Here is a 12,982-nt window from a genome sequence, read left to right on the forward strand (position 1 = left end):
TGTGTATCTCACATCAAAACGTACTTCATAATGAAATTTTACACACACATAGTATACATCTATAAGTACTTGTGTACTTATTTTCAGTTTTTTAAACTTATTGGCTCTTGGGTTGCATGGAGCCCGTAATTTTAAAAATATCAAAAGTGATGTTCTGTACCTCTTGTAACAGGAGCATTCGATTAGGTCATAAACTACTACAAAAAGAAAATATGGTTGTCTCACACCTTAGCACCCATGTTGCTCGGCCTGGTGACCAACGTTATCCTTTAGATCATGTTCAAAGATCCCGCTCGACCACCTGGTGCATGCTTGGAAGTGCTTCATCGTCGCAAGATGGCTACTGAACAAGATTTGTACCTGCTGATGTGTTCCCGCTTGAAGCGAGTAAGAATATCCCTTTAAAGCATCACTCTTTCGTGAGGCTAATAATTTTCTTTTGCAGATGACACATAACTGTTTTGGATACTCCCTGATACATCTCCAACGTATCTATAATTTTTTATTATTTCATGCTATTATAATATCAATCTTGTATGCTTTATATACCATTTTATATTGTTTTTGGGAATTAACCTATTAACTCAGTGCCCAGTGTCAGTTGTTGTTTTCTGCATGTTTTGGTTTTACAGAAAATCCATACCAAACGGAGTCCAAAGATGATGAAACTTATTGACGATTTTTTCTGGACTAAAAGAGACCCCGGGAGCTTTAGGGGAGACCAGACAATGCATGAGGAAGCCACAAGACAAGGGGACAATGCACGAGGAAGCGACACGCATGGATTTTCCCGAAACCATAGGATGTGGAAGCTGGAACAAGCAATCATATATGCTAGAATTGGCGGTTGGAGATGTTGCATCTGGCGATGTTTTTTGTCGGCACCAGAGCTGCAGCCGGAGACGAGATCGTCATCGTTTGTTACAACCGTATCCGGCAGAAGTTACATCCACTCTACATAGAGTTGCAACCCTTTCACATGGGAGCTGCAACCCTTTCACATGGGAGTTGCAACTGCCGACGACATAGGTTGATGAATGCTACAACCGTACACTACAAAAGCTTCATCCATGTTTCCGAGAGCTGCAACCGGCGACACCATCGTCGGGCAAATGCTACAACAGTGTACTTAAGAAGCTTCATCCATGGGCGCCATGATTTTTTTGCTGGAACCGCTACTCTTTTTTTTGCTGAAACCTTCTCTAGATTTTGCTGGAATTGAGAGGACCGTGGTGCCGTTGCCGTCGTGATTTTTTGCTGCATCAATTTCTTTCCTACAACCACTCCCGATTTTTGCTACTACCAGCTTTGTGTTTTGCTGGAACCAGCGGGCATTTTTGTTAATACCCTTTTTTTGGGGGTTTTGCTGGGACAACGAATTTTTGTTACCACCATCTATTTTTTTACTGGAATTAGTGCCTTTTTTTGGCTACCACCAGCTTGGTTGTCGAGCGACGCCATGGTTGCATGAATGTTGCAACTGGAGGGACGGCAACATCGGCGAGGACCGCTATTTTGCCACGGCACCGAGAAGGAGCACACATGGATGCACCTAGGAGTGGTAGGGGGGCAGAAAAGCTGCGTCAACGGCCTATATTTTTCTTTTGCGTTTTTGACGATGGTGAGCGGCGGCGAGTTTCAACGGCGAGCATCGAGGGGCGAGGCAAACATGGTTATGCCCGCCATGGATTTCCCCCGTGTTGGCCAGATCAAAGACGAGGGGGAGAAGAAAGAAGATGCACAGCTGGTGGCCGACTGGTCCAAATTTGGGTCGGCGCACCGGCTCCTAGCCCTGCCTTGGGTTGTTTTAAAGATGGCGATCTTGTTTTCATTTTTGAATCATATACTGTAGATCGCAGCAACAAAACAGACATTTATAATAGTAAATAAAAAATTAAAAGACGAAGTGATATATTATAAAGCAACGGAATCGCAACAAATTAGAGACGAGGCTGCTCAACCATCCGCCCCAAATAGGGTAGAGGAGCTCACCACCGGCCGCCACCATCGTCTACACCACCACCACCACCGGCCGCTGTCTGCCATGGCATACACGGAGCCTCTCCTTTTCACCACGCCACACAACACCCACAGCCCGCGCGCCCTCCACCGGGTCGCCGCCTTCGGTCCCCCCACCCCCGCCTCCACGCCCAGGAAGCCCGGCCAAGACGACGACGACGACGACGACCTTGCCGGCAGCAGCAGCATGGTAGTGTCAATGCGCGACGACGAGACCGGCGCTCTCGTGCCCACCGTCGGCGGCGAAGGCGACGAGCCGGACGACGACCCGCTGGACGCGCCGTCGGTGCGGACGGCGAAGGCCGCGCTGGCGGTGTTCGCGGACGAGTCGCGCCGGCTGTGGGCCATCGGCGCGCCCATCGCCTTCAACATCCTCTGCCTCTACGGCACCAACTCCACCACCCAGATCTTCGTCGGCCACATCGGTAACCGCGAGCTCTCCGCCGTCGCCATCGGCCTCTCCGTCGTCTCCAACTTCTCCTTCGGCTTCCTCGTGAGTCCCATTCCTCCTTTAATAATAGTTCTTCCTCCTCCGATCCATCGATCCACCGATCATGGCGATCCAGATCGAATTGACAGTGGATGCTTGTTCCATGCATGCAGCTGGGCATGGGGAGCGCGCTGGAGACGCTGTGCGGGCAGGCGTTCGGGGCGGGGCAGGTGGCGATGCTGGGCGTGTACATGCAGCGGTCGTGGATCATCCTCACCGCCTCGGCGGTCCTCCTCTCGCCGCTCTACATCTTCGCCGGGAACATCCTGCGGCTGCTCGGCCAGGAGGAGGCCATCGCGGCGGCCGCCGGCGAGTTCACGCTGCGCATCATCCCGCAGATGTTCGCGCTGGCCATCAACTTCCCCACGCAGAAGTTCCTGCAGGCGCAGAGCAAGGTGGCAGCGCTGGCGTGGATCGGCTTCGCCGCCCTGATCGCGCACGTCGGCCTGCTGGCCCTCTTCGTGTCCCTGCTCGGCTGGGGCGTCGCCGGCGCCGCGGCGGCCTACGACATCTCCTCCTGGCTGACCGCGCTCGCGCAGGTGGCGTACGTGGTCGGGTGGTGCCGGGACGGGTGGACGGGCCTGTCCCGCGCGGCGTTCAACGAGCTGTGGGCCTTCGTGAAGCTCTCCCTGGCCTCCGCCGTGATGCTCTGCCTGGAGATCTGGTACATGATGGTGCTGGTGGTGCTGACGGGCCACCTCGACGACGCGGAGATCGCCGTGGACTCCATCTCCATCTGCATGAACATCAACGGGTGGGAGGGGATGCTGTTCATCGGCCTGAGCGCGGCCATCAGCGTGCGCGTGTCCAACGAGCTGGGCTCCGGCCGGCCGCGCGCCACGGTGCACGCCGTGGCGGTGGTGCTGGCGCAGTCGCTGGCGCTGGGGCTGGCGGCCATGGTGCTGATCCTGGCGACCCGGGACGAGTTCGCCGTCATCTTCACGGGCGACCGGCACCTGCAGAAGGCCGTGGCCAACATCGCCGGCCTGCTCGCGGTCACCATGGTGCTCAACAGCATCCAGCCCGTCATCTCCGGCATCGCCGTCGGCGGCGGCTGGCAGGCCGCCGTCGCCTACATCAACCTCGGCTGCTACTACGCCTTCGGCCTCCCCCTCGGCTTCATCTTCGGCTACCTCTTCCGATGGGGCGTCAGGGTAAGCTAACCACCACCGCCGATCAGTTCTAGCATCCACCATGATCGATCACCTTGCTGCAATGCTGATCTGATTGTTGCTGCAGGGGATTTGGGCGGGGATGCTGTGCGGGACGGCGTTGCAGACGGGGATCCTCATGTACATGGTCTTCAAGACCGACTGGAAAGCAGAGGTAGCTAATTTCCTGCTGTTTAGTTCAGATTTGTACTGATCAATGGAAGATTTGTAAAAATGTGTGTCCTGATTTGTGCCGCGTGTTGATTTGAGCAGGCAACGAGGGCGCTGGAGAGGGTGAGATTGTGGGGAGGGCAGCACGCCAAGCTTCCCACCACAGACAGCGAAGAGACTAGCTAGCTAGCTGATTAAATTCAGAAACTGTGTACTAGAGCTTAGTTTCAGTTTTGTTTTACAGATAGTGTGTGACATCAGTTGATTGATCAGAATTATGTGAAGATTGAGGTAGATACTTAGCTCTGGGCTCTTTTGGACCTTGTTTGTAGAAACACCTGCGAATATACGTAGATCTACATACTGGATATATGACACGCTAAACTGAATTTTTTTTTAGAACTTCGTTAGGGTTTTTGAGTAATTTGATGAAGTAAAGTGTTTTGTCAGGCAACCCTAGCTTCCACACAACCTCTCATCCTTGCCGGCTGATTCTGTCGATCTTCCTCGGCTCCGGCTGCCGGTTTCGACACCGGGAGGCGGGGAACACTATGGATCTTCGGCTCGTTGGCATTTTGGTGTCCTCATGTCTCGTTCATATACAAACAATCTGAACTCATGTTTGCCATGAAAAAAAAATCAAGCTTTTAAGGTTGCGCGCATACAGTCAACACTAGTTTTAATCCACATTTTTAAATTCAAAGTTTCAAGCATAACATGCAAAGCAAAGTGAAGATCATCAAACATAGGACAAAGTGATCTAAAATGCTCAAACATGGAGCATCAAACACCACCATTGCCTCACTCAAACTTGTCCATCTTGGAATTGGATGGGACTAATAAGACTTTGAGCCATAGTGGAGAGATTCTGAGTTGAATTGCGTTTGAGACTTTGAATATAAATCATAATTAATTTTATCTAGAAAAGCCCGACGGGGTGATCATCAAGGTAGACTTCGAGAAAGCCTATGGGGCAGGGCGATTCTTTGCCACCTATCCTATTCAACACAGTTGCATATATGTTGGTTGCCCTAAGTGCAAATCGAGAAAGAAAATGGTCATGTTGGTGGACTCATTCCTTGCTTGGTCGATGTCAATGTGTTAGTATTGCATTATGTTGATGTCACCATCATTTTCTTGGAACATTATCTGGAAAAGGAAATCAATAAGAAGTTGATGGTTTGCATATTTGCACAACCTTTTGGCCTTAAGATTAATTTTGGTACGGGTGAGATATTTCGCTTTGGTAAGGCCAAATAAGCGAACAACTAGTACAAGCAACTTTTTGGTTGTGAGACAGGCTCACTCTGGTTCAGTATCTAAGGCCCATTTTGAGAGAAAGCTTGGTGGTTGAAAGGGCAAGTTTTTATCCTTTTTGTGCGTGTGTGTGTGTGGGGGGGGGGGGGCATTGTTCTCATTGGCCTGTTGATATTTATGATATCCTTCTTTGAGATACCCAGGGGGCAAGGATAAATGTAGACTTTTACATATCCAGATTTTGTGTCAGTGTGATGAGCATAAACAAAATACATGTTAACTAACGAGACATTATTTGTAGGGCAAAGGATCAAGGGGGCTTAGAGGATGAGGATTTTGAATAAAGAAAGTGTTTACTCAACAAATGGTTGTTCAAGTTTTTTACTGTGGGAGAAGGGTGATCAGATTTTTGCTACACAATAAATACCTTAACTCTAAGTCCTTGCCCCATATAACAAAAAGCAGACAAATTCAGATTCTCAAATATTTGATGAGAGTTAAAGGTGGTTTTTGTAGCAGGTGCTCCTTCTTGGTTGGTGATGGGCCGACAATGAGATTTCCGGGAAGACGCCTGGTTAGGGGACACCATTAAGTCTCTGGTATCTGACCTTGTATAATATTGTGAAGTGGAAATAAGTTTTGTCACATCGGTGATATGTGATGTATTGTTGAACATTGCATGTCGGCGGGCTCCACCTAATAAATGGATGACATCCTCTTGTAAATAGGTTGATGGGATCAAGTTATCGCAGGCCCCTCAACGTTTTTCGTTGTAAGTTGCATTCATCGGGTGTATTCTTGGTTAAATCTACGTAGGTTAACCTCATTAATGTTGGCCTTGTCTTAGTATGTTTGGAAGGTAAAATTCATGTTGAAAGAAAGTGGTACTTGAACAGGAGATGGAATATAACTTTAAAAAACTAATGACGAATGTTGTATAAAGTGTTGTTTTGTGACTATGATGAAATAATCTCTCTAATATTGTTTGTCACTCTCCATATATCCAGCAAAATACTAGCATTACAGTAATAATCTCTCTAATATTGTTTGTCACTGTCCATATATCCAGCAAAATACTAGCATGTTTATGGGTTTGTCGTGCACAAGTAGTACACCAGTAAGTCTGAAGCCATCATCTTGGCAACATTTGTCGCTACTTATATCCACTTGATGAAGGGGTGCCGATAGTCCGAGCCTAATACGAAACAGACCTTGCAGCAAAGCCTAACATCTAAAAATGGAGGCCCCAGCCAAGCCACATACCTGGTCTGGGGCACACACCAGTCCGACGCACTCTGAGAGGCCGCCGCCTTCCACCGATCCATCTTCATAATAGGTACTGATACACAACCTTGCCAGGTCTGCCATCGATGCCACCACGACGCTAGACGGCGCCATCCTCCTACGTGAGTCCGTCTACAATCATCGAACGCCGAGACTCCACTGCGCCATGCTGCGAAGATCCACAGTCGTCGATGCGTAAGATGAAACACTGCTCCACCAATGATTCTATCTGCTGGTCCCTCGAGCCCGTGCACACCTCCAAGACTGACGCCCCCAAGGAGGAAACGACGCAAGAGTGTCGCCGTCATTTGATCTAGGGTTTCCCCCGGAGGTAACAGATAGAGGTCTGGAACTTCTCCACGGCGATGTCTTTAAGAAGAGAACGATACAGAAGAGCACCGCCATCGCCGGCCTTGGCATCTAGCCAAGCGCAAGGTTTTCACCCAGATATGTTCGAAGAACCTCCATCAAGTCTTGAGTACAGATCGCCGCCATCTCTACCTAGGACTGGAAGTAGGATCTAGGCCGCCGCCGCACCGCGCGAGCAGCAGGGCCGCCCGAGACAAGCCCCAGCCGCGGCACCGGAGAGCCTTGCACCAGATCCCACCGGCGTCCGAGGAGAGGACGATGCCACGTACCCAACAGGAGAGGACGACGCCACGTACGCCCAGCAGCCATCGCCGCCCTTCTTTTTCCTAACCACCCCCCTCTTCAAAACTCTAGCCACCACCACTTCATCGCTCTTGCCGCACGAAGCCATTGGCCCTCTTCTCCCCCCCTGCCGCTTCAGCGATGGAGGAGGTGGGGACCTAGGATCTGCGTCGCGCCTATAGTCTGGTCTCTTTTAGTTTGGTTCCTTAGCGGCGCCTTTGTGGTGACAACGCTTGTGCTATCGTGCGAATCAAGAATAAGGTTTTCCATCTCTTTATACACCTCATTGGTGACAGTCTTGTTAACAATGCAGAGGAGGGGAGGAGGTTGGGGCCCTCGTTGACGGTTTGATTTGGGGTTGGGTGGTGTCTGGTCACTACTCTTAATGGATTTGCGGATCTAGTCATGTTTTCGCGTTATATTGATGGCCTTGGAGCAGAGGAGGTGGGGGCCTAGGATCTGCGTTGCGCCACTATAGTCTGGTCTCTTTTAGTTTGGTGGTGTCTGGGTCCTCCGACTCCGCCTTTTCACTTGAAAAAAAGGCTGTAAAAGTAATAACATAAAAATATAAATAAATAATATAAATTTAAAAAATAGGAAAAGATCAAAAATAAAAATGTCAGGAGTGGGGTTCGAACCCACGCCCTCAAACGAGGACCTGAACTTGAATCAGGCGCCTTAGACCACTCGGCCATCCTGATTAATTTACTTTTAATCCCCACGATTAACTATATAATCTATATTAACCAGCTCCTTAATAAAACCGTGCGATCCAGCCGTCCATCCACCATTCACCCCACCAACGGCCCAGATCAATCCCCAACCCTAATCCCCCCTCTATAAGTCCTCCCCCAACCTCCGACCCAAACCCTCACTCCCTCCCCAAAACCCTAAACCCTCCCTCCCGGCGGCGGCGGCGGCACCACACCACCAGCACCATGAGGGCACCCATGAGAGGAGGAGGAGGCCGCGGCGGCGGCAGGGGCTTTGGCGACAGCGGCGGCCGCGGGGGCCGTGGCCGCGGCTTCGGCGGGAGGAGCGACGGCGGCGGCCGCAGCGGCGGTAGGGGCTTCGGCGGCCGGAGCGCTGGCAGGGGCCGCGGCGGCGGCCGGGGAGGCGGCAGGGGTGGCCCCGGCATGAAGGGCGGGGCCAAGGTGGTCGTGGTGCCGCACAAGCACGACGGCGTCTTCATCGCCAAGGCCAAGGAGGACGCGCTCTGCACCAAGAACATGGTCGCCGGCGAGTCCGTCTACGGCGAGAAGAGGGTCTCCGTCCAGGTCCGTGCTCGCTCCCTCTCGGTTGCCTCTCATGCTTATGCGCAGTTCCACACAATGACTTTTCACTGCTGCTGTGCGTACGGCCAGCTTCGATTCAGCGGGGTCATCATCTTAGATTCGGCTATTGTTAGTTCCTAGAGGAGCAAATGATACTCTTATGTTGGTAGTTATTAGATATGTTCACTAGCTTTAAATTCTGTTTATTGATTATTATGCTCTGTTCTGCTTCTAGAGCATGTGAATGATGTTCACTCTGTTATGCTTCTAGAGCATGCGAATGATGTTCATCGCTGCTTGAAAGATGCGCTTTTTTTGATGCATATATGTAAATGATGCAATTACTGGCTGATAGAGGTGCACTTATTGGCGATGTTGTGAGATGATGTTCATTACTGTTCTACAGGTGCAGTAGACTGATGTTCATTACTGTTTTGTTATTGAATTATTGTACAGAACGAGGACGCGTCCAAGGTTGAGTACCGGGTGTGGAACCCCTTCAGATCCAAGCTGGCCGCTGCCGTGCTCGGTGGTGTGGACAACATCTGGATTGTGAGTCCTTTTTGTGCCCTGGCTAGCATTCTGAATTGTTTGTATACCTTGCTTTGTCAAGGATGTAGGTCAGATTATAGTCATTGTTGTAGTAGCTGACTTCTTGGTGGTTGTTTCAGGCTCCTGGAACACGCGTGCTGTACCTCGGAGCCGCCTCTGGAACAACCGTGTCTCATGTGTCCGACATCGTTGGACCGGTGAGATCTCGTCGCTATTTCCTTTGTGTATTTCAGTGAATGTCGCTTAATGTGAGTTGTCTTAACGAAGTCTTATCACTTTGCAGAATGGGTTGGTGTATGCCGTTGAGTTCTCTCACCGGAGTGGTAGGGATCTTGTCAACATGGCCAAGAAGAGGACCAATGTTATCCCCATCATTGAGGATGCTAGGCACCCGGCAAAGTACCGGATGCTGGTCGGCATGGTTGATGTTATCTTTTCAGATGTTGCACAGCCTGACCAGGTATGCCTTTATGAAGAATTTCTAGAGCTCTGTTTCTACATTCTTGCTTACTGTCAATATGAGACATTATAGTTTACACTTACTGGTATTGTCTGTCTGTGTGCAACTCCTTTGTGAGTTGTTGGCGGCTTAGCAAAAGATGAGCTTTACTCGGATTCCCCTTCAGGACATCAAATGGATGATGCAAAATCGAGTCTCTGATGCGTTCATGCCTCTTTAATTTTTTGTCTCTTATGCATTTTGATTACAGCCATACTAAAATCCATTACCATAACATTTGATGGTATATCAAATGATCCCCATACCAGTGGTTAACAATAACTGGTGTGTAACAATCTACTTTTATTAGTGTGCAATGTTTACTTGATTTTCTGTAGCCATATTTGGGCTTAGCAGATGATGAGCTAACTCGGATTCCCCTTCAGGACATCACAATGTATGATGCAAAATCGAGTTTCTGATGCACTTATGCCCATTGCCAGACCTTTCCTTTTGTGTGTTGCTGCATTTCTATGTTCTTGGATTTTGGATTTTGACCATCACGTAATTGTATTTCACTGACTTGGTGTTAATTTGCCTTTTATCTGCCTTGTTTTGCTTAACATTTAAGTTTGGATGGTGTGTTACAAGTAGCCTTGCACCCTTCCCACTGTGACACAGCGTATATGATTAGCCAGTCCTGTATTTATTTTGGTTGGAAGTTCCCTTCTTCCCCGAGGCCTGTTCTATCTTCTGTGAGTCTTCTTTGATTAGTCATGTTCGGCTCTTAGATATATCGATATTTTGTTGTACCTTAACCTCTTTTGATATTTTGACAACCGTGATGAGCCAATTTTACAGTTACAGACCTGTAATGACTCCTGCGGTAATGATCGCATGGCAAAAGAACATCTAAGGGACTGAGTTGTCTTGGAAATCTAGATTTGTATCTTGGATCTTTCCTGTATCTAGTTGTCTTGATCATCTTAGATCATGCTTTTCGTGTTTCGATCTGCTTCTCTTAACAGTATTCGTGCCTGTGAATTAATTTCTATGGTTCCTGGGTAATGAGGAGATGGGAAGCAGAAATTAATGTTCCTCTCGCTATCCAGTGCAGAACTTCTTGTGTTGCGATTGGACGTCGAGGAACTACACTTCTCTTTTTGCTTTTAAATTTGCTGGTCCAGTTACAATTTCCAGTTTGATCTTTGATAACATCGTGTTGTCTTGTAATCTTATCTCTTTGCTTCACATTCCTTTCTTTGCTCACAATATTGAACCCACATTGAGGCTTGATTTTGAATTTGTTCTTGCATTATCAATAATAAAGCCTCAGCTTTAATATTGAAGCATGATGTGGGTGACTTGTTAATATTGTGATTGATCACTTCTGAGCCTTGTCATTGCATCTTCTGTTCCACAGGCTAGAATCTTAGCCCTTAATGCATCATACTTCTTGAAGAATGGCGGCCACTTTGTCATTTCGATCAAGGTACCACTCAGTTTCATACTTGGAGCATGCCTTAGAAAATCTGAAATTTCCATTTGAGCTGACATTGCTCTTTGCTTTGAATCAGGCCAACTGTATCGACTCGACCCAGGCTGCCGAGGCGGTGTTTGCGAGCGAAGTGGAGAAGCTGAAGGCCGACCAGTTCAAGCCCTCGGAGCAGGTGACCCTGGAGCCCTTTGAGCGCGACCACGCCTGCGTTGTCGGTGGTTACAGGATGCCCAAGAAGCAAAAGTGAAGTTGAGAGGAAGCAAAAGAAGTGGATGTGTTGTTTCTGCCATCTGCTTGCTCGGATGTACTAGTAGCAGTAGTAGTAATGTGTGACCCAAGTGTAAGGGGTTTTGTGAGACAATTCCTGCTGTTTTACAGCAATTATGTTAAACTTGATTTGAGCAGAAAATGTCACTCCATCTGAAATGAGTGAACACACTAAAAATGTTAAAACATCTCTTATTCGTGAGCATCTTATATATTTTTAAAAAACAACCCTAGTTGAGCAAGAGACTGGAGATATTCACAGAAACAATGAAACTGAACTGAAAGGAAGACAATTATCCTTGTATGACTGGGCATCAAAATACAAATTTAGAGTTGTCTCAAAAAGTTCTATATCAGCCACTCATACATAGCTCAGAATTTAACAATATTTTTTCAGATTTCTGTAAAGAGGAATATCAATTTCAGCATGCTACTCAGAGTTCAGGTCATCCGGAATAAAACAAAGGAAAAGGAAAAGAAGATCTCACCAATCAAACTCAAAGCAAGTCTACCAGTGGCTGCTTGTGGCCATTGGAGCCAATGTTGGTGTTTTGTGTAAAAGCTTCCAGCCTGTAAGAGAATTGTTCGGTTCATGTTAAACTTGATTTGAGCAGAACATGGTTATATCTCTGACGCAAACTTGATTTGAGCAGGAAATGCTCATCTTTTGCACAGTTATCTGTTTGAACATGATGCACACCGCCGCAACCCCTCTAGGACTACCAAGCCTCCGTCGCGGCCGTCCTCCACGCCGACGATCTCAAGCGCCGCAGGTTCGCTTTCTATTTCGTGGAATATTCAGATCAATTCAGACTCGTCGCTAGATTTCTAAGGAGAAAGTTGCTATGACGTGCTCGGCTCGGTCGATTGTCCAAATCATTCGGCCATAACTTGACTTGACTTGATGAAAAGTATGCATGCAGTGCAAGGCCATGACGACGACTGCGAATGCGCTGCTTCTCTCTGCTATTATACTACATAATTAACACTTGTTAATTAATCCTAACACTCTCCACACTATCTGCACTACTCCTTTGCTTGTTCAATTGCTTTGCATGGCATGACTGTTCAGATCGTTATAGTTTTCTCATGGTTAAGAGCATCTCCAGCCGTGCCCCCCAACAGGCCCGCCAGGTCCTTTTCTAGCGCCGGCGCTGAAAAAACGGCCTAGTCAGACCCAGGCGCCAGCGTCAGTTTCGGTCCTAACATGCCGCGCATGGAGTGCCCGGTGCCCCTCACCTTCTCGCGCCGTCGCGGCAGCTCCTGGACGCCGCGGCGGATGGAGACGGCGACCTCCTCGTCGTGGGGCTCTGGCTCCCTCTCCTTCGGTTCGCCGGCGCTCCGCCCCGTCAAGCCGGAGCCACAGGAGACACCGCTCGGGCGCCGCACCCGCCCCTCTCCTTCTTCCCGGCTCGTGAGACCGAAGACCGAGCCGGGGTTGCTCCTCGTGAAGAAGGAGCATGCGGACATGGCCGCCTCCGCCGAGACCGCCCTCAAATGGGCGAAGGCGGACTACGTCCGCGAGCAGGTGGAGCGCCAGCGCCGCGCCCTCGAGGAGATCGCCGCTCGGCGCCGCAGACGTGAGGAGGGCGGCGTCGTCATCCTCAACAACAACGATGAGGAGGCGCCCATGCCGTCCAACCCCTGCGCATCGGCGACGCTGGTCAGGGTTCCAGCAAGGACAACGGCGGCACGCACGACGACGGCGACTATACCCGGTTCTACAGGCTCCTCGGCACGTAGAAGGCGGGCTTTTCGGCAGCGGCGCGGCGGCGCAGTAGTGCTAGGCGTTTTTTAGTTTAGTTTAAATTTATGTGTTTTAGTTTTTGTACAAATATCAATGAAATCGTCTAGTTTGGATGAATATGCGTCGTGTTTGGCTGAACTTTGGCCGAGTTTATTTTTCAAAAACGGGGTGTGTGTGTGTGT

The 12,982-nt window shown here is 49.2% G+C and overlaps 2 protein-coding genes, 4 non-coding genes and 1 pseudogene across 6 annotated transcripts; 6 read left to right on the forward strand and 1 right to left on the reverse strand.

Moving 5' to 3' along the window:
* The first annotated feature begins 2,628 nt into the window (after positions 1-2,628).
* Positions 2,629-4,137, forward strand: LOC119326582 (protein DETOXIFICATION 34-like). The gene is made up of 3 exons (XM_037600207.1): positions 2,629-3,663; positions 3,749-3,835; positions 3,934-4,137. The coding sequence occupies exons 1-3, from the start codon at positions 2,629-2,631 to the stop codon at positions 4,015-4,017; spliced, it is 1,206 nt and encodes a 401-aa protein (XP_037456104.1). The 3' UTR covers positions 4,018-4,137.
* A 3,503-nt stretch (positions 4,138-7,640) lies between these two features.
* Positions 7,641-7,724, reverse strand: TRNAL-CAA. Its single transcript has one exon. It is a non-coding gene; the product is annotated as a tRNA-Leu (tRNA).
* Positions 7,725-7,912: 188 nt separating this feature from the next.
* LOC119324863 (rRNA 2'-O-methyltransferase fibrillarin 1-like) lies at positions 7,913-11,248 on the forward strand. Its single transcript, XM_037598633.1, has 6 exons — positions 7,913-8,300; positions 8,754-8,849; positions 8,969-9,046; positions 9,133-9,309; positions 10,712-10,780; positions 10,866-11,248. The coding sequence occupies exons 1-6, from the start codon at positions 7,962-7,964 to the stop codon at positions 11,031-11,033; spliced, it is 927 nt and encodes a 308-aa protein (XP_037454530.1). The 5' UTR covers positions 7,913-7,961; the 3' UTR covers positions 11,034-11,248.
* On the forward strand, positions 9,440-9,514 carry LOC119327108. The gene has a single exon (XR_005158392.1). It is a non-coding gene; the product is annotated as a small nucleolar RNA snoR60 (small nucleolar RNA).
* Positions 9,700-9,774, forward strand: LOC119327107. The gene has a single exon (XR_005158391.1). It is a non-coding gene; the product is annotated as a small nucleolar RNA snoR60 (small nucleolar RNA).
* Positions 10,123-10,218, forward strand: LOC119326930 (annotated as a pseudogene).
* Positions 10,300-10,445, forward strand: LOC119327185. Its single transcript, XR_005158451.1, has one exon. It is a non-coding gene; the product is annotated as a small nucleolar RNA snoR136 (small nucleolar RNA).
* Positions 11,249-12,982: the final 1,734 nt, after the last annotated feature.

The sequence above is a fragment of the Triticum dicoccoides genome, chromosome 6B (assembly GCF_002162155.2).
Source record: "Triticum dicoccoides isolate Atlit2015 ecotype Zavitan chromosome 6B, WEW_v2.0, whole genome shotgun sequence".
Classification (NCBI taxonomy): domain Eukaryota; kingdom Viridiplantae; phylum Streptophyta; class Magnoliopsida; order Poales; family Poaceae; genus Triticum; species Triticum dicoccoides.